Source organism: Cyprinodon variegatus, unplaced genomic scaffold, assembly GCF_000732505.1.
Source record: "Cyprinodon variegatus isolate N-32 unplaced genomic scaffold, C_variegatus-1.0 Scaffold185, whole genome shotgun sequence".
In the NCBI taxonomy this organism is placed as follows: Eukaryota; Metazoa; Chordata; class Actinopteri; order Cyprinodontiformes; family Cyprinodontidae; genus Cyprinodon; species Cyprinodon variegatus.
The window spans coordinates 1,214,555-1,241,550 of NW_015150638.1; the positions used below are offsets into that span (position 1 = coordinate 1,214,555).

The 26,996-nt window shown below is 38.0% G+C and overlaps 3 protein-coding genes across 6 annotated transcripts; 2 read left to right on the top strand and 1 right to left on the bottom strand.

The window, feature by feature from the left end:
- The first annotated feature begins 570 nt into the window (after positions 1-570).
- Positions 571-5,124, top strand: LOC107087484 (protein FAM107B-like). 4 transcript variants are annotated; one of them, XM_015379073.1, is made up of 6 exons: positions 576-1,050; positions 1,618-1,887; positions 2,342-2,369; positions 2,827-2,986; positions 3,311-3,455; positions 4,293-5,124. In XM_015379073.1, exons 4-6 carry the CDS (start codon positions 2,829-2,831, stop codon positions 4,395-4,397), a joined length of 408 nt encoding a protein of 135 aa, XP_015234559.1. In that variant the 5' UTR covers positions 576-1,050; positions 1,618-1,887; positions 2,342-2,369; positions 2,827-2,828; the 3' UTR covers positions 4,398-5,124. The 4 variants fall into 4 exon arrangements, with proteins under 4 accessions (XP_015234556.1, XP_015234559.1, XP_015234557.1 ...); XM_015379070.1 differs by lacking the exon at positions 1,618-1,887 and having other exon boundaries at positions 571-1,050; XM_015379071.1 differs by lacking the exon at positions 1,618-1,887 and having other exon boundaries at positions 583-1,050; positions 2,827-2,977.
- A 1,682-nt stretch (positions 5,125-6,806) lies between these two features.
- LOC107087468 (chromosome unknown open reading frame, human C1orf106) lies at positions 6,807-17,331 on the top strand. The gene is made up of 10 exons (XM_015379053.1): positions 6,807-6,880; positions 11,233-11,322; positions 12,500-12,633; positions 12,762-12,884; positions 12,978-13,212; positions 13,299-13,346; positions 13,579-13,783; positions 13,997-14,146; positions 14,931-15,591; positions 16,696-17,331. The coding sequence occupies exons 2-10, from the start codon at positions 11,259-11,261 to the stop codon at positions 16,786-16,788; spliced, it is 1,713 nt and encodes a 570-aa protein (XP_015234539.1). The 5' UTR covers positions 6,807-6,880; positions 11,233-11,258; the 3' UTR covers positions 16,789-17,331.
- Positions 17,329-23,256, bottom strand: LOC107087469 (protein MRVI1-like). Its single transcript, XM_015379055.1, has 11 exons — positions 23,106-23,256; positions 23,003-23,030; positions 22,715-22,855; positions 21,060-21,191; positions 20,722-20,884; positions 20,597-20,637; positions 20,469-20,519; positions 20,261-20,397; positions 20,077-20,184; positions 17,653-17,772; positions 17,329-17,557 (listed from the first exon to the last, which is right to left on the bottom strand). The coding sequence occupies exons 1-11, from the start codon at positions 23,135-23,137 to the stop codon at positions 17,407-17,409; spliced, it is 1,104 nt and encodes a 367-aa protein (XP_015234541.1). The 5' UTR covers positions 23,138-23,256; the 3' UTR covers positions 17,329-17,406.
- Positions 23,257-26,996: the final 3,740 nt, after the last annotated feature.

Here is a 26,996-nt window from a genome sequence, read left to right on the forward strand (position 1 = left end):
ACATCGCCCTCTCGTGGTCAGTAAGAAAAATGACTTTATTTAATTTCGTTGAGTAAATTTCTTTGAGAATAAAAAAAAGTCAGAAATCTGGGAAAAAAAGGTAAATTCTGACACCCCCCCCAAATTAAACTAAACTAAAATAAAATAACAAGTTAAGTTGTTTTTTTTATTTTTTTCACTGGCTCTCTTCCGTAAACAAAAACATGGGAAACTTTAAAAAAAAAAATCGGTGATATATGAATGAAAAAGAAGCATATGCGATATGAAAAAATGTAGGATAAAGAAAGAAGATGAGAAAATGTGTGCAAACAAAAATTCTCGAAAAAAGCATCAGTGTACCAGTAAATACTAAATATAATACAAACATTTGGCTAAATGTCATACATGTTAAGATGATGGATTCATTGATTTAGTCTTATGTAATAGGAAAATAGTTCTGACTAAATGCCAAGATTAATTATATCTACTGAATTATCTTTGTCTTATCAGTACTTACAGTTCAGTTAAAATAAACAAAAAAAAACAAAAAAAACATGATACAGCTTTAATACAGAAAACACCAAGTCTTGGATTTGCAAAAGCATAGCCACATTTGAGAGGATATGTTCATCTTTAACTTGGTGTGAGGAATTAATGGGGAGGATAATTTACCAAGTCCCAAACCCACATTTGGCAGAGAGCTGAGGCTGTTCTATGGGAGATGAGTCAACTAATAGCCTAACCCCACATTAGTTTTAAGCTGTATTTGCGTCTGTGGTAATTAACCTATCTAGCATCCTGAGCCCTGTTGGGGGTTGTGAGGTAATCTTGAATGGCGTAATAAGATTTCAACGTCTACTAGCAGCAATTGCTTCCTGCAGCACACCAAACCTTTGGGTCTCTCACCAACAACATGTTGACCTTGAATGGAGGAAAGAAACAGATCAGAGTTCCTGACTGAGTGAGGACGTGGTTTTCCCTTTAACCATGGATTGAACCTGAAACAGTGACAGGGATAGAAAAGCAGTGGAGCTCCATCATCCTGCCATGGATGGATCAGGAGTTAAAAAAGTAAGTTGTTGCTGGTTATGTTCTAAGATCATAGCAGGAATCAGGGTCAGTGTTTGCTCTAGATGTGTTCTTCCTGATGTTTTGCTGATGTTCTGATATTCCTTTGCTTAGTACAGTGTGTGCTTCTTTTTTAAATCAATATCTAACTAGATTAAGTGTGTTTGGCCCTCATAGTAATCTAAATATTCTCTTGCTTTTATTTGTTGTACTGCAATATTATACCAGTAATCAAGCTTAAAAAATAGTGCTACTGTACAGTTATATATTCATAATATATTTATAATGATTGTATAATGAGGTTGTCTGGATGGTATTGTAACTACACACCTGTAAGCATGTTGTAAAATTTCTGTTTTCCATACATCCAAAGAAGCAAATGCATTAGATTTTGCCTCCAAAAGAAACACCTCCCTGCCACACGCCTGTCTCATGATCCATAACCTATATAGTCTGCTACTGTATCAGGTTTTGACTAAACTAGATTGTCAGCTTGCACCAGAACAATGTTTCCTGTCTTCACAAGATGTAAATCAGATGGAGTAGATTTTCTTTACCACTCCATGTCAGTCCTGCAGGTTTGGACTGGAACAGTGACTTCTATCAGATCAGACACCTGACACGTTATCTCTCAGCTCAGCTTTCCTGCAGCGTTCCCTGGGGAGAAACAAGATAGGGAGGGTTACTGTGTGTGTCCCCGACAAAAAAGTGAAAGGCACAATCCCTGGAGACAAAAAGCCAGAGGATTATTATGCTCAGCAACGTGGCAGTTTTCCACAGAAACTTTTTCGACAGAGAAACCAATCGGCTGCTCTGACTTTGAAACTGGCTGCTCAGACAGTAAGTACCATCTGCTGCCTCCTCGGTGTGATCCTTTTCCTTCAGGTTATCTGATTTCAGTGCGTGTGCTTGGGGGTCACTGCCTGATTGTGCAGCAGAGGCTTTTATTTTGCATGCTGTTTTGTTTGGACTGCAAAACATGAGAGCTATATCAACTATATTCCTGCTGTGGGTGAAGGCAGTCGGCTCAATGCGACATCCGTCTCTGATGAAGGCTGTGATGTAACCTCTGTAAACAAGGCTGACCTGCTTAAGCAGCACGCCAGGAACTGTCTTTTTTAGCCTTTATCTAATTACACCTTTTATCCAAGAAGATGCTCAAAATAGATGATTAAAAAAAAAACATTCTGGTTCATCAGGGACGCACTTTATTCATTGTCAGAATGTAAAATCATTTTTGAAATATTACTAACCAGTTTTGTTTCCTTTTTTTTCTCTTATTTGAATTCCACAGAAACCAGGATATGGAAATCACAAAAGAGGTATCACAGAGCACATGCATGAACAGTGGGGCAACAGAATATGGTCAAAGGGCCAAGCAGGAAAAACTCAAAGAAGAGGAGAAGGAGAGAAAAATGCATTTGCATGAATACACAATTGACTAAATTAATAACAAAAAATCTATCCTGATCCATACTTTTTAAAAGAAATATATAAAACATATAATTGATATAAGAGTGCTCCCTTTGGCTTTGTTAGGGGGGATTGATTTATTATGGGGGTAAAGATTGGACTGATTAAACTTACTTTTCAATCAATGAGACTCTATAAACTTTAGATTGGCCAAAAACAGATTTTTTTTTTTTTTAACAAGCAATATTTTTTTCTAGAACTGGTTAAAAATTGACTTGAAAACTTTGTAGATTTCCAAGCCCTCAATTCAATTCTTAGAAACACACCGTAAGTATATTTTTATACATTCTCTGAACTTTTCCTCAGAGATGCCTGTCGGACCTTTGCCTCTGGCTCATAATTCAGCAACAGACGGCAGCGTTTCCGAAATCATTCAGCTCAGAAAAATCAACGGCTCCTCCTCAGAGACACCAAGCTACCAGCACCTCCACAGGGAGCTGCTTCTCAGCCACAAGCGGTACGTCAGGTATAACCACATGCAGTAGTAGCCAAGGGTGGTACTATAAATCGTCTCTGATTATCCTCTTCTGGTGAAATAAATGCAGAATTTATGTAGGACTGTCAGCAGAGCAGTTCTCTTTAACAAGTGTACCACTGCTGCATTTGTTAACCAGTAAATTCATGTTTCTTATTTAGGCACTCATACCAGAACTCATACCATCCCACCAGTTTGGGAATACTTCAGGCCACCCCATGATTAAAGACTCGCTGCATTGTTGTGTCAGTGTGGTTGACTGTCTTCTATGGTTTAGTTTTTGAATGAGACCTATGTATGTTTGTGACTGCTCAGAGGCCTGCTGCTGGAGGAGAAACCAGAGCTGAAGCGGGTTCTGGAGCAGCGCAGACTAGAGCTTCACAAGGAGGAGGAAATGGCACAACGACGGCCCTCTGATCTGGAGACGGAGCTCCGCAAGAGGCAGCAGAAGCTGCAGGAGGTCAGGAACACATAAACAGCTGAAAGATGATTCACTACACCATTTATCTTCACAGTGCCTGACTGAATAGATGCATGTTATATTTCACCATCTGTTTCTTCACCATATAACAGATTATACAAAAAGAAGAATTAATATTGAGGTGGGAAAAGAGGCCTAGGGATTTTTCAAAGATTTTCCCAATCAAGCATTTTAACTCAGCATGATAACGTCTGATACCCCTACAGTAAATAATATCCAGTGCTGCCAACTGATTGCTTATGAATAAATAAAACAGCCACTATTCAATACATTAACCAAAAGTGGAAAATTAACAACTGCAAAAATACCATGATGATTGCTCTGTCAATCTAAATTGAAAGGCAAACACTAGACATCCCCCTAAACACACCACCCACATGTTGAACCACAGTGGCGGCAGCATCATGGTTGGAGGACCTGAGGAAGGGTGGAGCTTCAGTTTAAAGCAGGACTGCAACTAGAACCATTTAGAAGAAAGAATATTCATGTGTTAGAATCTCTATGTAGTTTGGCACATTTTGAAATGTTTTAACAAAGAAGAATGAACCAAAAAAGTGACATCTCCAATGTCCAGGGCTGACAATCATACCTAGAAAGAGTTACAGCTGTCCTTACAGGATATAATTACATAGATATATTTGACAAACTGAATTATTTTCCTTTCGCTCCGCAACGATCCTCTACCTTGTGTTGGTCTGTCCAATCTAATCCAAAGAAAACGCTTTACAATTTTGCTATTTTTCATTCAAATTGGTAAACATTCCTTTTCCTTTTTTCTGTGTTTCCAATTCAATTATTGTTCTTTTTTTTCCACAGTACGAGCAGGAGGAGATAAGGCAACGGGAAAACCAAAAGAAAATCCCGGAGTTTGTCCGTGTCAGAGAAAACCTGAGGCGCACACAGACGTTTGAACAGCCCTAAACTGCTGCCATCAGCCAGTGCAGCCTCTCACCACTGTGGCCCTAAAAACACTGCCTACTCAGCGATAATTACAAAAACACCAGGCTAATCCAGCATTTGATAATCCTTTGTTCATTTCAATTTGGACTTTATGTGTAGAGACTAAAGTTTTGCCATTATAAAAAAAAAAAAAACTTCTACTGTATGAACTCAATGGTTTTGTTTCTGGTGAGGGATTTAAAAGTTTTTTTGTTTGTTTTGTTTTTTGTTTTGTTTTTTCTACTAAAAATCCTGTATTACTATTGGCTGAGTGAAAACAACAATGTTCTGATGCCGAATATTTTTTTAATGTTTTTTTTATGCCTCTTCCACTATCTTTTTTTTCTGTTTCAGTTTTAAATTATCATATTTATGTCAGTTTCTTTACATTGCAAGTACTAACAAACATTTTTAAAAGCACTGTTTTCTACTAGTAAGACTCCCCTCAGCATTACAAAAATACATGTTGGTTTACCTGTTTCTGTCACGACTTTTGGTTTGTAGTTTATCTGTGTGTGTGTGCTGTGGAAATAAAAGGTTTCATGGTTTGGACTGATCTGTCTCTATATCAGAGCCATTCAAAGCGAAGGGGGATTGATTTGCAGGCAGCTCCTGTCCCTGAGGACTCTCACAGTGCTTTCACAGGCATGTGGGACTTGGTTTAATTAGCTAATCTTTTCATTCCATCGTGGGTCGAGAGGAGAAAGGACAAGCCATCTGCTGGAGGCTTTAAGGTTTGAATAAGCCAGGAATGCCCAAGGGTCTGGTTAAGGCACTGAAGACATTCTGGATAGTCATAGAAACCTCCAGCTGTGGGTTGAATTTGTTTTTTAGCTATTTTTTTTATATATTAGTAGCAAAATCAGGACACGTATAATATCTGATGATTGTGACTATATTCACAGTAATCTAAATTACTTTGAATATCATAATTAGGAAGTTGATGCTGTTATATTTGATTGAATCTGATATTTCTAACATTAAATATAAAAGTTATAACTTTATACCTCAAAATTCTGACTGAATGTGGAAATCATGACTTTAAATCTAATAATTCTCACTTTAAAAGTCAAAGGTTAATTTGAATTTTGACTGAAAGTCAAAATCACAGTTTTAAAACTCAAAGTGATGAAATTCTGTTGTTCTTATTTTTTCTTTAAAAGGCCAAAAATCAGCTTGTATAATTTCCATTGAACAAAAGACATCGGCCTTTATAGGCGAATAGATATCTGGTGTTATGACCAATTATGAATTAACCTGGAAATATTTCTGAATGTAAAAAAGCAGAATAATAAATAATATAGAATATAAAAGCTTATATTTATTTACAGGCATTCATTTCATAGCTTGTAACCATAACATTTAATAAAATTCACATATTAATGATTCTAGCATTCTATCTGAAATAATAATATGCTCTACTAAGGATATTTTGAAAAATGAATCTCAACTTGTGTTTATGATTTATTACTGACCCTTGTTGCATTCAACTAAAAAGTCATATTTAGTTGATTGTGAGACTTTTCTGTAACTTGATAATGATCATGTTTTTGTTGGGATGTTTAATAAAGATGATTTGAGTGCTTAAAGAAATGATATTGGTCCAGTTGGAGCTTATCTACCCTGAGTTCACTTATACTTTCATTACTCTTAGTATTGATTTGCAGGAACATGCTGCTCCTACTGACCAAGGGTCAATTGACAACATTTAACTTTTGGGTGCATTTGTTAATTACACCCCAAAGCATCGGAAGTCATTGCCTGATGGCCTGAAGTGAACAGTTTCATGCTGTAGAAATAAAATAAAAACATCCTAATAACTTTAATTATTTTCTTAGATTTTCATTTCTGAATTTTACATATGTCAAGAAACGTTTTCTGTTTTTGTTTTTTTTAACTCCTTTTTTTTGGGTAATGTGATTTTTCTTTATAATTACATCATTTATATATTCGAGTTGAGCAATTTAGGCTGCGGTGTTTAATAATTTCCTTAACTCACTACCAAGCTGTTGGTTTTTTGGTTAAAAAAAAAATCAGTAAAAAAGAACTGTGTCTACCTAAGCTCAGCCAAACTACTGTTTTTTTGTGCCTCTTTTCAAATTAAAAGCCCCCCTCCCTCTCTTTCACTGGCGCGTGCCTGGGAAGTTACCAGAGCTGGACGAAACCATTTCAACCGGGGGGTAGGTTATAGTGAGTAAGAAAAACTAAATATTATATATAGATGATTCCAAACCCAGACATTTTAATTAAGTACAAAAAATAGAGGTAAGTGAAGCAGTAAGCTAGGATCTGATATCTGAAATTATGATATTGTCACTGTTATTATCAATTGCTCCCATCTGAGAAAAATGGATTGGACCTGAACAAATGGTCCCAGGCTCTTCTCACATCTGACCGGAGAAAGTATCAAAAACTGCATCGGCCCCTAAAGAGATGCTGTAGCTGAGAGCAACACAAACCGCCAGGTATGTTTAAACTATTTTCTTTGGTTAAAAAACAAAATGCAACGGGCCCATGAACGGGAAACCATCAAAATAATTCATACAAAGGTCAAAGTTTTAGATTGTTAAAAGTCTGTTATTATTAGAAAAATCAACATTTTTATTAAGAAAGCCGTATTAGAAGTTTATGATATGGTTTAAAAACATGTTATGTCTTAGAAAACAACTTGCATAGAGGACTGAAGTACTTGTGTTTGAATAATTTGTAATGCGTGAATTTAACTAAATTAGGCTAACAGCAGTCATGGGGAAGTTATTTTTCACATTTTGTACCCATTTATAAATCCAAATTTAGGTTAAGATTTTATTTAAATCGGTAAAATTCATCCTCCTGGTATATAAACGCCTTGGATCTATAGTTTACAACAGATGTATGTTTATCTGCTTTTATTTTACATCTATATGTTGAACGTTGCAGCACTTTCTTTGCTGCTAAGTTAGAAAAACATCATATTTCACTGTGACTTTATAGAAAAGAGCGACCATGAAACTATTCAGACAAAATATATGAAACTGTGCATAAAGATGTTTTGATATACAGCAGAGGAATGATTGTCCTGTTTTGTTTTCTATACAAGATTAAGGAAGCAACTATATGAGGTGCTGTTACCAAATTATTTCTCATAATATTTTGTATTTCATATTTGTTTTATCCAATATGTATGTGAGCTTTTTGATTATCTGCTGGATACATCTGGATGTTTTTACTTTAAGCATTGAGTGGAGCAACAGGATGGTTTGTTTTTTTTGCAGTTTTCCTCTTCAGCAGCAGAATAAACAAAATCTCCACCAATCCACATATTAGCAGACAGGAAAAGTTACTGAGGTGTCGGGGACAACACCTCTGTGCTGTTGTTGTTACCTCTGGAGTCTTCTACCTCTCTTGTCTTTTTGTGACTGTGATGAGTTGTAACTCCATCCAGCCGATGAACTAAACTAAACCCAGCCGGCAGAAATGACACCATCCTAAAAGGGACGAGTGGTTCGATCCACAGCAGGGCCCTCCGCCTCTGGAGAACAATGAAGTCAGTCTTTTATTGGTCCTTGTCATTGAGCTGTGACAGAGGTCTGGAGAGCATATGGCCTTCAGTGGCTGGGAGGAGGCTGGCATGATGCTTAATTATTACTGCTGCTGGCTGCTCACAGCAACACTTTGCCAACTCTCTTGTCCTTTTTTGCCTTTTTGTTGCATTTCTAATCTGTATCTTTGCAAACTGCTCTCTTTTTTGCGATTTCTTCTTCTCTGCTGCTCATTCACATCGGTGCACTTCTCTCTTTCAGTAGCCCACACTCTGATCCCCTTTTTGCTGAATGGATTTTGGCTTTCCGTCAGACTGAAATAAAAATGCAAGCTGTAAAGTCGTTTGGGTTTTCTCGCATAGTATCAGCATTCAGCAGGAAAATCTTAATGATAGGGTTCCAACAGGGCCTGGATCGGGTTTCATGTGAGCCTCGCTGTTTCCTCTGCGAGTCTGGTCCCCGTTGGTAATTCCAGGCCCGACCACAGTGGTAATGAGCAGAGTGGTGGCTGCAATCCAGCGGTCCGCAGCTCCAAGGGGCTCATGGGAATGGGCGGTGTGGGAAGTCTAGCAGACAGTAAATACGCATCATGATGTCTTGTCATAAACATTAACTTCCGTAGATGTTACTCCATACTGAATCAGTAAGAATGGGTGTTGCTTTCATCCTCTCTCATGTTTATAGATACTCATCATTAGCGATGATGGCTCTCTCCCACCAATTAAGATGTTTGGGAGTCCATCAGTCGGCGCTGGAGGGTGGAGACGGTCCTATCACCAGCAGTTCCCACAAGACCCAGATTGTTGTTTTTTTAATGGTTTTTGGCTCTAACCCCAGAATAATCTCAGCACTCCCCCAGTTTCAGGTTCTTATGCACTCTATGACAAATCAGAATCAGCATTTTTTGGCAATAAGCGGCATTTGAGCAAGAGTTCAACCCCAAACCCATCCACCCACCCACTCAGCCCAGACCCTCCAACCACAAACTCTTGTGAAACTCTTCAGACACTTATGAGGTGTAAGTGGGGTAAATCCCACATTACCCAGCCTGTGGCTTGATTCATGTCAACGTCTTTAGTTTTTAGATTGCTGCAACATGGAGCCATGTGTCTGCGAGCGCAACATTCACCCAAAAACTGTATGCCTACAGCTCCACATAGTCCCTGTCTCCCGCTTCGGGCCTGAGCTGCTAGCAGATACTGCGGCCGCAGCAGATTTCCGAGGGTTGACACAGGTCTTTTGTTGCAGAGTTGTTTTACTGACTCGAGCGCTTGCCTCATTGCTGCTCATAATGTGTCAGTTCACATGAGCTGCTGTACTGAAAGGGCGAGAGCAATGGGATGCACTGTAATATCCTGACTCACAGAGGCTCGGAGTCGCCCTCATCTCTACAGGAAAGGGCCTGATATCAATCTCCAAACACAGCAGTTCAGACAGGAGATGGGGATTAGAGGCTGAAGCCTCAGCTATAGAGACTTTATACGCTGTCTGTCTCTGAGTCAACTTACCTCCCATCCTGTGTTTTTATCCCCTGATGGGTTTGTTGGTTTGATATTAAGGTGGAAGCTGGTTTGTATTACCAGCAAAACAAGATGAAGCAGACTTTTAAGCTGCTACTTAACAGAGGGAATACAAAAACTTGCTAAGGACAGAATGGTTTGGGGTCGTCTGACAGTTGAGTCCATCAACAAGCTTATTAAATTGCTTTATTATCCATTTATATCCATTAGTTTCATGCTGTTATTGAAAGCCAACAATTGCATCACCCACCTAATAACTTTTGAAGTTTCACATTAGTCACTTTATATTCTTTATTACAAAAATTAGAGCAAATGAATTGAAGTTAATTTAAAACACTGCATTGGTCTAATGAACTCACTGTGTTTACAAAGATCCACAGAATAATATCAGCCCCTTTGTAAAGATTAACATGCAGTTACACAGATCATACTGGCCATTGATAGAGCATCATTTTATATCAGGGTTTTAAACAATTAATTTTTTAAAGAATTTACCTATATAAACAAATGTCATAAATATTTGGAGCACATTTAAACATAAACTGAAGTTTGTGTTTTTCTTTATGAATCTAATCAGCAGGAGAAGCTAAAACACATCAAGGGCCCATGTCCGGCTTAAAGCATTAAATTAGTTTGTTCATCCTTGGCGCACTTATATTTTGCTATTTTTACTCTGACTCTAACTGGGGTCGCAATTCATCAGGTGTCTTTTGCTTTTGAAATTTAACTAATAAGAAAACAGTTTATGCTCTAAACATCAGAGAGAGAGAAAAAAATAGTATTTCTTAAGAAAAAAATAAGGTTTTAATTTTTATTTATATTCGCCTGACTGTAGAAATCAGACATTATGAGTCAAAAGCTGATAAATATATGTTTATACTGTTTTCCAGGCTGCACTTTTAAAAAATGACATTTTCTACAGCTGTTTTAAACTAAATTTCTTTTTGTTTACACTTGTGTATACAAAATGACAAAATAAATCTAAGTCTAAATGTGAGAACTATGGCTTTATTTGCACTTCTTATCTCTGATCTGCACATCAGATCCTGCCCTGCTTTCAGCTCTTCAGAAAATAGCAAATTTGTTGTTGTTTTTCTGCTCAGCAGCCACTTCTTGCTTATTAACAGTCACATGTTCTCTGAGGAGCAACAAGGCAGCAGAGCGGGACACAAACACAAACTCTGCAGAGTGTTTTAGGTGAAACGGGCAGCATTGTGCCTTGCAGGGATCTTATGATCTGACGCCAAGTGGACGAGGACACGCATTGAGACATTCTTCCACTTCAAAGCCCCCCTAGAGGATTGTGTGGACACTGGTTGAATAGGAGCGAAGGGAGGGGAGGATGGAGGGGGAACAGGTGCAGTCTATAGCAGGAGGAGGGGGATGTCACTCCCACTGCCATCTGCTTCTTTTTTTGTGGGGGGGGGTTAAACACCCCATGACACGACTTGCGCTGACACGCTCCCCTGGCCGGTCGCCCCGTGCCCCGTAACCATGGCGCCACGATTCAGATTAACCTCTGCACATGTGCCGAGTCAGCCACGGGGGTCTGCAGCTTTTGTGATTGAGCATGGGAGAGAATATTAAGAGGAAGGGGGGGGAGGTTGGAGATGGAGGGTGTAAAAAGAACACCCGCCAGTCATCTGCTTTTGTTTGGTAAAGCAGCAGAGGGAGAAGAGATGAAACCATGTGGCAGCAAAACAGAGGGGGGGCATTTGCTCTCTAAAGGGAGTGGTCTCATTTTCTCATTTTAGTTTCCTTTGCTTATCTCAACAGGTGATCAGAAGAACTTGTCGGTCAAGATGACGGCCATTGAGAGCAAAGAGGAGATCAGCGACTCAGACAGTGGGATTATCTTGCACTCTGGTAAAGATGACGCCAAAGAGGAGTCCAATATCAGCATCTGATTGACACACTTCATGATTAACATCAAGGCTGAAACACACTACCACTACCAACTCTAAAAATCTTCATCACAAAATAAGCCTGTTATCTTCTAAGTTGTCTTCCGGTCAATATGCTTTTGTTTTGATCTTATAATTAAAGCTGTTCTGTGAAGTTCGGACAGGTTTTAAGTTAGAGAACATTAGTGATCAAACAGCAGGCATAAAAGTTCTAAAGAGGTTTAAAGCCAAGATGTGCTGCACTGATCCACAGGATCACTGTGAATTTCACAAATCTGGACTTTATGGTTGCCGCAGTCAAAAAAATAAAAATAAAAACTCATAAAATCCCTTAAGCAGTTTGGCAGAATGATGTGTGGCAAAAAAAAGTAGCAGCACACATTATTTTGAACACACCAACCCATTAGTGAAACACGATGGTGGCGGTAGCATGCTGTGGGGCTGTTTTTCTTCTCCTAGAGCAGGGATGGGCAATCCAGTACTTGATGGTTGGTTTTTCAGCAACTTTAAGATGCATCCTAGACTCTCAGTGTGCTGCTTCTCTCCAGTTCCTTATTATCATCTAATTATTTAATTTAGCTGTGTTGGAGCAGGGGCATGTCTAAAAGTGTCCGGACACCTTTTAGGTTTTATAATAAAATGAAATCATGATAAATGTAAATATAATTCCAGGTTTTAGAACAAATTAAAACAAAGACAACATATTCTTAAATAAAACATCTCAGATTTCTGAAAAACGAAGAAAGAAATCATGTAGTTTACATCCTAATAATAGAGGATTCACTGTATCATTGGTGTCATTTTGTAGTGGAAATGCTTTCAAGTATAATATGTAAAAAGCGTAGATTCAAATGTTAAAATTTTCTTATTCTTTTACCTGATGCTTGATTAAAAAAAAACACCCCTCAGGCCTTTAAGATTGTTGAACTAAAGAAAAGCATATTCATGTGTTACCTTGGTCTGTATTAGCCTCTCTTCATCAAATCTCAACGAGTTTGAGTTATTTAAAAGAATTATTCAATTTGATTTTCCATACGGGGATGTTGGTAGCGTAATCCTTATTAATTATGCAGGAGGTTAGAGAACGCGTGCACCTTTGTCTGATTTTTATTCAACGTCGCGTTTTATAATTGCCTCAGGTCCAGACAGCCCCACCTCTCCGGTGAAGGACCTGACCACCCACACCAGAGCCCTGAAACTGAAGCATCAATCTCTGGAAGAACGTCTAGAGCTCTGCCTGCTGGAGCTTCGAAAACTTTGCATCAGGGAGGCAGTAAGTGAGCCCTTTCAGGGAGTTTCAGGGAATAATTTGTTGTTATTATATTCTCTATGGGAAAACAATATTTCATTCCTAAACGTGACACTTTTTCTGTAATCAGCTGCTCTGTTTTGGTTTCACAGGAACTGACGGGCTCAATCCCCTCAGACTTTCCTCTGATGCCTGATGAGAAGCCGCCTCGGGTTAGGAGGAGGATCGGAGCTTCTTTCAAGCTGGATGAAGGTCTGATCCATCAGGACCAACAGGTACCAGCTGCCACCTCATCAGTCCTCACTGGGGATGGGCTTAAAGAAGAAACAGAGAGTTAAAGCAACTTTCCATATTTCTCTTTATCCTAGGACTCAGAGTTACAAGCTCTGGAAACTGACTTGGCGGTCCAGCGACAGATTTACGAGGCGGCCCGAAAGCTCTCCCTCGAGGAGAACCTCAGTAAACCACAGAAGAAGAGCCGGCTGCAGCAGTGCAAAAGGGAGGAGAAGAAAGTGAAAGATCTGCAGGAGGCTGTTTTCCAGCACAGGATCAAGAGTGAGTGTAACTCACCCTGCATCTCCATCTCAAGCAGCCCAAGTAAAGGTGAGTTATGCTGCTGCTCCCTAAGGACTATCTGTGAAATGCAGTGGGTGGGATGAAAGTTTGAAATGTGTGATTTTTCTCCACAGATACTTCTGATGACAGCTCCCTTTCTGATGTGGTGGCTCTGGATGATGGTGAGTTAACATGCGTACATGATTGACTTTACACATGAGTGCCTGAGGTAAAAGCAGATCGCACAGAGACACTAATAAACAGAGAGAAACAGTATAAAGTTTTAAAGTTAAGTGGCGTTTTTTATTATTATATTTAAGATACATTTAGAATTGAGCTGTCAGTTTTTTATCTCCTTTTTAAAAAATTTTTTTGCAAAAGAGGAAAACCTTTCGTTTTTTGTATCCTTTCAAGACGTAGATTCATCTTGCCCGCACTCACCCCCAGTGTTGGACACTCCCCATTCAGACCCTCTGCATTCACCCCATCAGCCTTCAGGCCAGGTGGATGCGCAGTATGAACGCTCTCCAATCCAGAACTCTCCATGGAAGGAGTCCAGTCTGGATCAGCCTTACCAGAGAGCAACAAAACCTCAGTCAGCCAGCAGAAGCAGGTCTAGGTAAGAAACAGATCTCTGAGAACGTCTCATCAAGCAGAGGCTTACTGTTATATTTTAATCATGCTTTTTCTTATTATAATTTAAAAGCAGCCTTTTGTTTTAAATGAAAAACATTACAGTAAAAGACCCTCCTGGTTTGTATTGTAGACATTCAGATCTTTAAAAGAAGGCAAGGCTTTGCTGATTGTCTTGTTCCTGTTTGATTGTATGCAGTAGTCCAGCAGGAGTCCAGCTGTCTGCAGAAAGCTGCAGGATTCCTCTCACACAGTTTGTCAGGAACTCTGCTTTGCGCAACAACCAGTCCACCAGCGCCCCCTCTACTCCAGAGCTGCTCGTACGCCGACAATACTCCCAGTCTTTCAGGTATAGAGACCACTTATGTTCCAAATAAACATCCAAAAAGCCTACCAACATGTGCGCTGCAGCAGGCTCTTATACCATATATTTTGTCTTTGATAACTTTTATATATATGGATAGTATTCTTAAAGGAATATTCAATGACTTGTTAGATAAATTTTTGCAGAGATAGTGGGCATTTGGGCTCAGGAATAGCTTCAGATCCTACGAAGGAAGACTTTACAAAACACATCCCCCAATTAACTCCACATGTTTAGATAACATGGCAAAAAAAATAATAATTTTATTGGATTACATGCAGTCAGTTCTGCCCCACAAAACCTTTAATCAGAGTGACTGTCGGTGCACTTACCTTGCTAAATCTTGTCAAACCAATACTAAAAGCTTTGTTTCCTCACTCACTGCAGCTATAACTATCAGACTTCAAAGGAGAGCTTTTTCACACCAGAAATAACTTTGTTCCTCTTTTTACATCCTTGTCTAAATTAACATTTTCCTTAGATCTTTGAAGTACGTATGGTCTCCAGTATTATAGATTTTAAAGTATAGATTATTGAAGTTAGATTAGATGCAACTAAAACAAAAATAGTTAATTAGCTCTTAAAACAGTATCAAATAGAAAGTCAGCTTCAGCTATTATGTTTATTATTAGTTTTTGGAACATGATTGCTGATAATATGGTGGCTGTATTAAAAAGTTGATCCTTAAGAGGTTATGGTGTTTTCAAATATTTTCCATGTTATTCTTCTGGTGTTTATAGAGTTTATAATGTAGTTTTTATTCCCCCAGACTTCCCAAAAAGAAGTTGACTGTTGACATGGAGCGGCTGAGCCGCGGCCGAACCAGGCTGCCTCAGCAGCGCTGTGTTCCAGAGACCATGCTGCGCTCTCCAGAGTTCTCCCCTCCGCGTCCTTACCAGTCCAGCTCAGAGGACAGCAGCTCGGAGCACTCCTCCACCTCCTACGTCTGTTCTCCTGCAAGGGACAGACCTTCTGAGATTCCTAAACTCTGTCCCCCGCCTTACGGATTCCACTTCGGGGCACAGAAGAAGGAACTTTCCTCTTTCCGCACCCCCGATAAGAGGACCAGCCATTCTCAGTCCAGCCCTGGAAATGTCAAACCTATGGAAGAGAACAGGCCTCTATCGCCTCAAGACACGGACAAAAGAAAGAAAGTTTCAGCTGCACCCCCTGGGACTAGCAATCTGCAAAGAGGAACTCCCTGCCAGAGGAGCATCCTGAAGCCCCCTCCTCCTTACACCAAACTGGTCCGAACACCTTCGCTAAAAGACTACCCAAACCACGCCGTCAGGCTGATGCCTCGGGAGATCGTGTCAGAGGAGCTGAAGTCCTGGCATCAGAGGAATCAGCTGCAAAAGATCTATCCACGCTGTGGAGAACATCAGAGCATCATGAGCCCCACCTCTCCTCACATGCCCCACTTTGAACAGGTAGGTGCTGCTGAACACAGATACAGTCTCTGCAAGGAGCAAATCTTCAGAGGTGTAATATAACCGTGCATTAAGTCTGCAGTTGGGACATTTTTTCTTTTGCAATCTTAAAGAAATGAAAATTTTTCCCAGCTGCAACAAATGTTTTGCATAAGCTTGAGCCATTTATTGTCTTAAAAAAAAAACATATATTACATGTCCTTGTTTTTATAGCACATACTGTCGATTGTCAGCAGATTTCTTTATTATGGAAACATTAAGGTATTTAAAGTGCTTTCCTAAAGGCCCTGAATTTCTTTACATATGGTCACTCTACAAATGCGATTCTTCCATCGCGATTATAGCTGCCATTCTCTTTACAGAAAAAAGTACTAAATCTCTATTAGCACTTATCAAAATTTAGGAAACATCCCAGCACACTGAAAAAATGTTGAAGCCATGGAAAATAAAAGGTGTGACAGAAATCAGAAGAAAATGATGTGCAGCCAACCTGTTTAAAACCAGTGATGTTTAGAGAAGTCAGGCAGCGGCTAAAACTCATCTTCTTTTCCTTATAAACATTTTAATCCCAGGCAATCTGAAGGTTTATCTATTGATGGCTCTATTTTAATCAGACAGGGACATGTTCATGTTGGGACATTCTGCCTTCTAGTGGTGAGGCAGGAAGATTACACAGTGTTTGCGTTGCTGTGAGACTGTTGTACAGGTAGATAACGGTTTAAACGAAGATAATCTATCATCCTGATCTCTAATCTAGTTTACCCTCCCAGATTGTCTTCCCATCAACTTTTGACCAGCTTTCATGTCCCTGCAGCAGGATGCTGGCACCATGTTTCACCATTAGGACCAGGGAGGAATGTTGGCTTCTTGCAACACATATAGTTTAGCATGTTGTACAATAGTTCAGTTCAAAAAGGTTCCTCCTTGTCATGCTTCTAAAGCCTTTTTCCTCTTCAATGTTTTTGAAGGTGGCACTAAAAACCTTTTTAAAATGTGTTGTTTTATCTTGTTACATTGAGTTAAAAAAAAAACAAATTTGACTCATTTAAGAACATCTCATGAGTATTAAGACTGATGTAAGGGTCTTTTTTTTTCCCCCCTCAGGGTTCGGGTAACCTGGTCCTCCAGAGAGCTGCAGATGGGACTCCGGTCCAGTGGTTTGTGGCTGAGGATGCGGAAATTGTGAGCCAGGTGTAATTTTCAACCTCCAGCTCGTTAAGTTATTCCTGTTTATTTATCTCTGTATTTATTGAGACTTTAGACTCTCTGTGAGATTGTTTGACGTAATGCAGAAAAAATTGGACCTGTTGGTACCGGTGTGGTAATTATTTATAACTTAATGTAAGGTGAAATGCCACTTTTATTTATCTGTGGTCATCTTATATTAGACTGTAGCTGAAGTGAGGCTTATGCAATCTCATAAATGTGAGAAATTGACTACAAAGGTTCTTTTTCTGTGGCTGGAACACATTTTTTATTATAAAGTCACTTGCTCTAGTTGTCATTTAGGTTTCCACATTATTAATATAAATTGACCTTATTTATTAAAGGTTTCTCTTGAAACATAGATTTATAACAATTTGATACTTATTGGACCTACTTAAATGTTTAACCTAAAGTTTAGTATTTTTATGAATCCCCGACCTGTTAGCGGTCTGATGAATGTTTTAACTGCAGTTTGCTGTGCTTTTACTAACCGCTTGATTGTATGAGTGATGAGGTATTTTTTTGTATATTTATAATAAATAATCTTAAAAGAAATGGGAATGGGTTTTATTTCTTAAAGAATCTATGCAGAGAATAATGATTTTCCAGTCATGGCTCAGGCTCCTCTTCATGAAGCTTCCACATTACGTAAGTCAGCATCAACACACAGAGGAGCACCAGCAGGTTGGTGTAGCAGCGCGCCCATCGGCAGCGATGCAACCGGACCGCCAGAGGATCCTGCTTACAAGGGGACCCATACCTGAAAGAGGCAGAAGCGATTTTTGCCACCTAGATTATACTCAAATTACGCCATTTAAAAACAAATTAATAATAAGGAGTGTTAGTTTCACTTACGTGCCTATGGAGATTTGTCTCTGAATACTTTGTGCCTTTCTGTCTTTTCCTTTGCTTAAAACGGCTGCTTTGGCTTTCTGTCTTTGTTGCAGAGAATCCAGAGAGAGGCTGTAACGAAGACTATTAAAATGGGGAAATGTTAGCGCAGGTTTAACAAAAATAACCACAGAAACCTGTATTAACTATCCTTTTTTTAGTCCACAAACCAAGCAGTTGTAAGCTGTTAACCGTGTATCTGCATAAGCAAATTTAAAAACGGAAGAAAAAAGTAAATCAGCATAAACAAAGGATGACCTTTTACTTGAACAATTAACTGAAACCTGAGCAGACATCCTCCACAGTTACTGGAAGCCTGAGAAAAATAATTTAATATTGCAAATCCACAATGTTACACTGGAAATATAAATTCTATTTAATCTTAAACTTTAAAGTAGTTGAAAAAGATCCCATCTTTATTTTAAAAAAAAACACTGGGGGAAGTCAAACATTAAACAATTAAAAGAAAATAAATGCAAATAAATTTTGATTAATGCAATAAAGTACTTCACTTTCTAATTCATCCTGTTGAATAAAATGTTTTATAAGCAATACTTTACCCTGTATTATCTTAAGAGTATAAATATGATATAGAGGTACATTAATCTTGATTACTCTCAAAATAAAAGAAAATAACTCAGTTAAAGTAAACCAGATGTTTCTTTATCTTGATAAATGTGGAAATGGAGGGATTCAAATGTTAAATCAGACTAACTCTCACTCACAATGACTACAATGATCATAATACTAAATGGAAATGTGTGAAACAAAGCTGGACGAGACCCAAAGTTCCTAACAGGGATGGTGAAGGAAGGAAATACAAAAATCTCCAAAACTAAACTCAAAAAAAGCACAAAATCCAACGAGATACCCACATTTTTTTGGTAAAAAAAATGTTAGGAAAAAGTCTTTTCTGTCTCACAAATAAAAAAATTAGCAAGGTTTGCTAACCGCCACTGTAGGATTCAACTTTGGTGAGATGAGACAAAAGAGCTTTTCTGGCAGCAAAATGTTCCAGGAGACGAAACGATCATCTCTACTGCACAATATAAGCAGAGCATGTCTATGGCCGGCCCAAAATGTCCTTAAATTTTATTTAAAAAATATAGACATATAGCTGTAAATTGTTTTTAGAATAAAAATGTCTAAATGCTGAATCCATCTTAGGCCTTTAACAGATTTTTAGGGTATCAGGAAACGTGAAGGATATTAAGACAGAAACATAATGGCAATAAGTCTGCTTAATTAGGGACAGTTTTGGTATTGCAAATTCTTTAAAAGTACTAAAAACATTTAAATAGAAATTCTGTTAGTTATTCTATCCTTCAGAGCTGTACGCTAAGAATGAGCGAGGCATAGACTCACTGATCCATACCACCCGGATCTACTGCACAGACATCCAGATGTCATTCAGACTGGAGAAGTGTGGTTGAATGGTGACTAAGAGAGGGAAGGTAGTCGACACAGAGGGGGTCTCCCTCCCAGAAGGAACAATTGCGGATAGTTACAAGTACCTCAGAATCCCACAAACAAATGGCAACCTCAAGGAGGTGACAAGGAATGCAGCTACGGCCAAATACCTCCAACGAGTAAGGCAAGTCCTAAGAAGCCAGCTCAATGGCAAGAATAAGTCTCGGGCAATAAACAGCTGTGCTCTGCCAGTAATCAGATACCCTGCAGGAATAATAAAATGGACAAAGGATGAGGTACAGGCCACAGATGTTAAGATACGAAAGCTCCAAACTATCCACAGAGGGTACCACTACAAATCCAGCCCCCTGAGACGGTACACTAGCCAAGAGGAAGGAGACCGAGGACTAGTGAGCGTGAGAGCCACTATCCAGGATGAAGCATCCAAGATCCAAAAGTACATCAAGGAAAAGGTTCCAACACACAAAGTGGTCACTGAATGTCTCAGACTATGGGGAACAGAAGATAAGTTGCTGGAGATTCCGTCATGAGAGGATAAGCCCTTACACGGGATGTACCACCGAAACATAACCGAAGTGTCCGATCTCAGGAAATCCTACCCATGGATAGACAAAGCCAGACTAAAGGACAGCACAGAGGCACTCATCATGGCTGCAGAGGGGCAGGCCCTAAACACCAGAGCAATAGAGGACCAAACAACATTTTTTTTTCAGGAAATAACTGAAATCAGGTGTTTGTTTTTTTATAATCATCAGGAAATGTTCAGTATCTTTAATTATTATTACTTTTCTCAGCTTTGTGTTATTTGAATTACTAATGTGTATTACTATTGAATTGATCTTTTCTGTTAATGGGGGTATGTAAACTTCCAAGCACACCTGTATGTATAAGTGTCAAGAAAACTAAGACTAGCCCATCTAATATGGTTAGAGAGGTGGTCCCTGCAAACGGCCATACCTTTTGCTCTGCGTACTTGGAGGAATCACTTCTTCAGTTGATGGGCTCCCTGGGGTGGGAGCAGAAAGATCTGGAAAGGTAGTACATGCTCGATCTGGGTCTGCCTGCCTGTAACAGAACCTATTAGAAGCTAAGCATAATTATATGCCGCTGATGCACTGCAGATTATAATTTCCTAGCTGACCTTTCATCCATTAAGTGGCTGTCCCCAGAAGTGAAGACAGAGCTGCAAGAATCTAAACTCAGGGAAGGAGACAAAAGTGGAGGGGACTGCTTCTTGCAGGTGGAGGTCCACTTCCTTAAATCTCGCTTTTTCTTCTCCTTTAAAGAAGAAGATTGAATTATTAAAGATGATAGAACAATAGAGGAGTTCCTTATGGAAACCATCTTACCTGAGCTGGGCTAGAAATGATCGATGCACTGACTCTACGACGTAAGATGCTCTTAAAATACAGACAGATTTAGTAAGAAGAGTTTATTTTAGACAATACTTTTAACTTTAAGCCAAAAACATGCCCACCTGATTAGAGTTTCTCCTCTTTCTATCACTTTCTGGATCTGCTGTGAGAGATATTGCATTGTTTTTTTACTTAATAAGCATCAAAACATGGGAAAACATTACAGGACAAGCAAGATGATGCAAACCTGAGATGATTCTTGGATTAATGCTGTGCCGGCTGGAGTTCAACTGCTGCTGCTCCACTGTCTTTTTAGCTTCTTCAAGCTCAGCTAAATGTCTGTCATGACGTCTCCTCAGACTCTCCACATGAGCCACCATGAGCTCCACAGCACGACTCACTCGAGCCTCCTATAAGATCCTCCGTAAATATCCAGTTATGGTGTGAATAAAACAAAACAGGTTTACAACCATTTGCAGTATAAAAAGACTAAATGTCTGTTATTTAAATCATTCCTCACATACTACTATATTTTAGTAAAGAGTCCAATTCTCTTCTGTTGTATATATACATTTTAACATGTACCTGGTGAACAGCGCCAAGCACCTCTGCTGTGCTGGAGATTCGCTCAACCGTCCCACCCAGGATGTCCAGACACAACTCCAGCCTCTGCAGGATGCTGCTGCGCTTACTGTCCAAACACAGGCCCTTCAAGGTCTAAAGAAAAACACACTTCCTCTCCTTACTATCATAAAGCCATACATTTCCAGATCAAGTTTTCACTCTTTTTTAACTTCTTATGTTTATTTAAGCTAGGGCTGAAACAATAGGATTAATTGTTATTAATCGATTATTGAAATAATCGTCAACTATTTTAGTGCTCGATTAATCGTTCAATTGAGTGAGAGACTGTAAGACATGCCTTTAGCTGACAGAGCCACCCACTTAGAGCAGTAATTATACTAAAATGTAAAGAAAATATGTTAACATTTTGCGCTTAAGATAAAAAAAAAAAAAGTTGTCGTCAGTCAATATTTACAATCCAGAACTCCTCAAGTGGAAACATTTTAGTTTCAACTGGTTTAATTTAGTTAAAAAAATCTTCTTTAAGGAACCTTTTGGTTATCTCTGGTTGTCTGATTATTGTTGTCCAACTATTTTGCCAATCAATTAACCTGTTGATTGATCGATCTGCAAAATAATCGTCAGTTGCAGCCCTAATTTAAGCCCAGATGCAGAGCATGCTAATGTAATCACACCATGGGAAACTTCTATTGGCATTTCTAATTGTAGACAAATACAGTAGGAATTTTTACACATGGCTATTTAAACTTAAAACAAATCTAAAAAAAATTGCTTATTTTTAGTCTTGATGTCGGTATGCAAGACGTATTATATAAAAGAAACTGAAACAAAGGATTATTTAAAAATAAAAACTAAACTAGATTACAAAAATTGATTTAAACTAAAATAGAAAATAAAACCAGAAGTCAAAGCTAAATTAAAATAAAAACTAATAATAATTTTAAGATTAGTTAAACCTAGGTGACCGCATATCTCCATGCCAAATTAGTTTTTCTATTAGATCACAACCTTTGACTTGAAAGTGGCTTATGCAAGTTTTAGGCATTATTTTAAGCAGAAAGGCTGGATTATTCAGATCCCACAACTAGATCCTAGTAATAAACCTGCAGGAAGATAGAATTTCGTGCTCATAGAGGCTCTCCATCCAATCTGACTGAGGCAGGAAAATGTTAATTCTCTAGATGAAGGTGGTGGAGACATTCACCCAAAAGATGCATGTCTCTGTGTATTTTGTGGAGTTAATACAAACGCATGGAAACCCCTTTTTCCTATTAATACCTTGGAAACACTTTGATCATGCCACTTTTTATTTCAGCTTCACAAAATGGCTTCGCTTCATGTTGAGTTTTCAAATAAAATATCTAAAAATACAATGGATTTCTGTTACTGTAACTTAAAAAAAATCCAAAAGATGCACTGTAAATCCAAATAAGTTCAGAATACTGAAAAAAAAATTGTGGAAACCAATTACCTTAAAGTTTTTACGTAAGTTAAAATAGTTACATTTGAATTACTTATCTTTTTACAGCATTTACATCATGATGTAAAACTCAAAAACTTTGAGGTAATAGTTTCCACAAATGTTTTGGGTATTTTGAACTGTGGTTTATGTACAATATAAAAAAACCATCCTGGTTTGTTCCCCCATGCCGTACCTCCAGAGTCTCCCTGCCTCGTGTGAGCTCCAGGTGGATGTTCTCCTCGGCCAGGTTGCGAGCGTGCTCCTCTGACTGCAGCCTCTGTCTCAGGGTGTACTGGTCACAGCGAAAAGCCAGGGCGATCTGAGAGAAGGCCGTCTAGAAACGCCGTCAGATCTCAGGTTTTTATTGGTTTCTTGGAATCCAGTTGCTTCTTACTTCAAACTCAGATAAACTTCTTGAACAAATCAAATACAGCCATGCTTTGGGAATTGCAAAACAATTTACAGTTTGTAAATCTTTTACCTCCAAGTCCTTTTCTGTCATGTCCAAGCTGTTAGAAAACAAGTCAACAACTTAATCTAGGTTTAAACTTTTCTATACCGTGTGCTGTTATAATGTGTCTCACCTGTTGAGGCCTACTCGCTCTATGATGGACATATCACTCCAGCTCTTCACCGATGGATCCTCCTGACCCGTCTCTGTTAGAAAGATGAACCCAGGTGGAACTTAGGTCCAGAACATCCTCTGATCCTTTTTATTAATCTTTCTTTACGCTTGTACCTTCCTCACTTTCGTCGCTGTCCGGCATATTGGATGAACTGTGTCCGTCTGTTTTTGTTTCAGGTGGAAACCTCTAAAGAAGCATTGGGGCATTCAAATTAAACATGTGAAATGAAATAAAAGTGACAGTTGGTGGGAAATCATTTGACCTGCCACTGTCCCCATCAGTGCGTCGGCCTCAATGTGAACCAGAACAAACCAGAAGTCTGCTTCAGCTAATTGAGCTTTTTTCAGTTCGTCTTCATAGCGAAGGGTTTACTGTCTGTCCTTGGTACATTCTCCTCTCTCCTCCTTTCTTTCTCCTGTCCTGAGAATAGATAATCCCATTAAGAGATCCACAGTCAAAGCAGTGCAGGGTCACTTGCCCAAGAGGCTCATGGGAAGTTGTGGAACACACTGGGGTTTAATCTATTAAAAAAAACAACAATGGTTATAGGAGAAAAACAAAGGTTCTGGAAATGCTTGACTCCATCTCTACAGAATATATACATGGAAAATGCTTTAAAAATTAGCCGTTTGAAGTCAAACGAAACAAACTGAATGAGTTTGTCTGTTTCTGATAAGAGTGGTTATGAAACCTGTTATACTTCAGGTTTTTTATGGACTGTGTTCCAATTGCTATGTCTAATGAGACTGTACGTATAATTTTGACCTTATTAAAAGAACGCCATTTTAAATTTTCCTTTTAAATGATGGATGTTTTTGTTTTGGGGGGTGTAGGTTTTTTTCTTTTTAAACAATATTTTTAGGAAATAAGTTTCGGAAAGAATGTCAAAATTACTTTTCTTTTTAATAATACTTAAAAGATTTATTTCTTTTATTTTTTTTTTTGTTTTTCCATTTTCTGGTCTAAGATGTATATCTTTATATAAATGACTGACTAATGTTTTATTACTTTTTGATCTTGTGGGTAGACGCACAGTAGTTCTGAGGGGTATGTGTGTGTGTGTGTGTGTGTGTGGGGGGGTGTGTGTGTGTGTGTGTGTGTGTGTGTGTGTGTGTGTGTGTGGGGGAGAATGTATAATGTTTAAAAAATATATTTATATCTTGAGCAAGGAATGTAACTGTTTGTTTTGTGTTTAATAAAAAGAGATCTAAAAAAATACTTAAAAGATAAATACTTGTTTCTCTGAGAGAATAATTACTAGAAATGTTCTCACATTTTTTTTCCAAATGTTGTCAATTCTGCCTACAGTATTCTGCATTTTTACAGACATCTGAAAATACATTGCAGATTACATAATACACATCTTTTAAGTGGAGTTTAGGGGAAATTTTAATCTATCTCACAGGACTATTTTAAGAGGAAAAACTCATGCTGGTTTGCTGAATGTTTTTACTCATAATCAAAAAGGTGATCATGTTCCTACTTTGAAGAAGTCTTAATAGTGTTTAAACTCTTATTTCCTCTGTATTTGTTGTGTTGGTCTTTTTCTTGGACCTATTGTGTTATTGAACAAGTGTTCAAACTTATGTGTGTTAAAGACAATGTTAAATAATATTGACATTGGCACAAAGTCAGCTAGTCTGCTGTCTCTGTTTGCTACTCGAAATATTTTGTCAGCATCACCCAACGGTTTATTTTCTGTTTAGCAGTAAGTAGCAGTATTCAGTATTATATTGCCTTTTGAAATAAATTATTTTGATTCTCTTTGATTTTATTGCTTATTTTGCACAATATTCATGATAATGCTTGAGCAACTGTCTGTAGAATAATGAAGTTCTTATAATGATTGCATGTATTCAAGGTTGATATTTTAGGAAACTGCTAAATTGAATTATTGTAATGTGTATCTACTGTGCCTCTCTACAGTAAACCTAAACAGAATATTATTGTAATTTCCAAATAATAGAAATATGATACATTTATATTTTACTGTATTAGACTGTGAAATCATTGAACAGTGAGAATACAGACTACTACTGTAAAGTCAATTTACGGTATGAAAACCCTAAAATGACAGTATATTGCTGGTGTCCTAGCTGCCAGCTTTTTACCGTAGCTCATAGAAATATAGAAATATACCGTATTTCTGGTTTACGGTCTACAACTGTAAAATCAATTTACGAATAAATACCGTAAAAATAACGGTATATTGGTGGCGTCTCTGCTGCCAGCTCTTTACTGTTATTTTACAGGAAAATTACTTACAGTGTGGCTCTTAGTTTTGTTCAGATTAACTTAGGAAATTTGCTCTTAAAGTTAAAGGGGTCATAGAATGATTATATAGGGTATTTGGTGCTGGGCCTTAAGGTCTCTGAATAGGGTGTGTAACATTGGTTGAGCTGAAAATGGTATTTTCTGTTCTATGGGCACCAAGCAAGCCTGGTTAAAAGCCACAGAATAAAACAGGCTTTCTTCCTTTGATAGTATGCTCATGAATTTTTAGGTTGCAAATTGCTGCAGGTCTAATCCAAAATTATCTGAATATCCCACTGAGTCTATGTAGTGAAGTACCAAAACAAAAAGATTGATTAGAAGGTTTGATGCTTTTTAAGTGGCAGTTGATGTAAAATGCACACAGCTGATTGACCTGGGTAATGAGACCCTACACCCTACATGTGACCCTGTATTTTAGAATGCATAGATAAATGAATGTATTGTAAATGTCTGTAAATACTTATTTTTGTTAAAAATGTAAATAAAATGTATATGCTGGTAATAGTTAGGATAAGGGACTGGCTTAGGGCATATAAAATTAATGCAAGTGAATGAAATGTCCCCATATGTCATGAAAACAAAGCTTTGTGTTTGTGCTTGAGAGTAAAATGTTGCCCCATCGTCTATTATTATTTACTGTTTAGAAAGCAGGGTTGATTTTACTAACCACAACCAAGAAATTACTTTAATAGAACCTGACTGACTATAGGTTTTTAAAACATAAAACACAATGCACAAACAGTGGAACAGACATCTCTGAAGGTCTGTTCTTTTTTTCTTTTTCTTTTTTTATAACTTTATTGAAAATTTTGTACAAACATACAGACATATTGTTACACAGAACATTAGACAGGTGCTCTAATAACAAAAAATAAAGAAAGAAAGAAAATAATGAAAAGGAGTGTACTTACACTTTGAAAAATCTTTCAAAAATATCTGTGGATGTGGTGCTTTGTTTAGAATCAATTAATGTAAGGGTTTTCATGTATTCTTTAAATTCAAGCAAGAAACATTTGAAGTTGGGGGATGTTTTGGAATGTTTGCATTTGTGTATATGAAATTTACCATACAAAATGAATAGATTTGTAATAAAAGCAGCATTCATGTCTCCATGGACAAAATAAAATATTACACTTTTATGGTCAATTACAATGTTTGTTTTGAGTTTACACATTATATATTGTTCAAGAAGAGTCCAGAAAGTGGTAGATTGAGTACAATGATAAAATAAATGAGATAATGTTTCTGGTACCATGTTACAAAAACTGGATTTATTTTCAATATCTGAGAATTTAGAAAAATATAAATTTGTTGGATATATAGTGTGTAGAATTTTAATGTGAATCTCTTTTATCTTATTAGATATAAAGTATTTATAAGGTAATAGCCAGGCCTTCTTCCAGTCAGTTACCATAAAGATGTTATCCCAAAATGCTTTTCCTCGTGGCTTTATCATTCTCTTTTCGTAAAAACAATGACGTATATGTTTGTTGTTGCATTTTGAGTCTGTTACATCATAACCGTTAATCATTAGAGGGGATTTTATTCTAAGTGCTTCATGGTACTGACAATGAC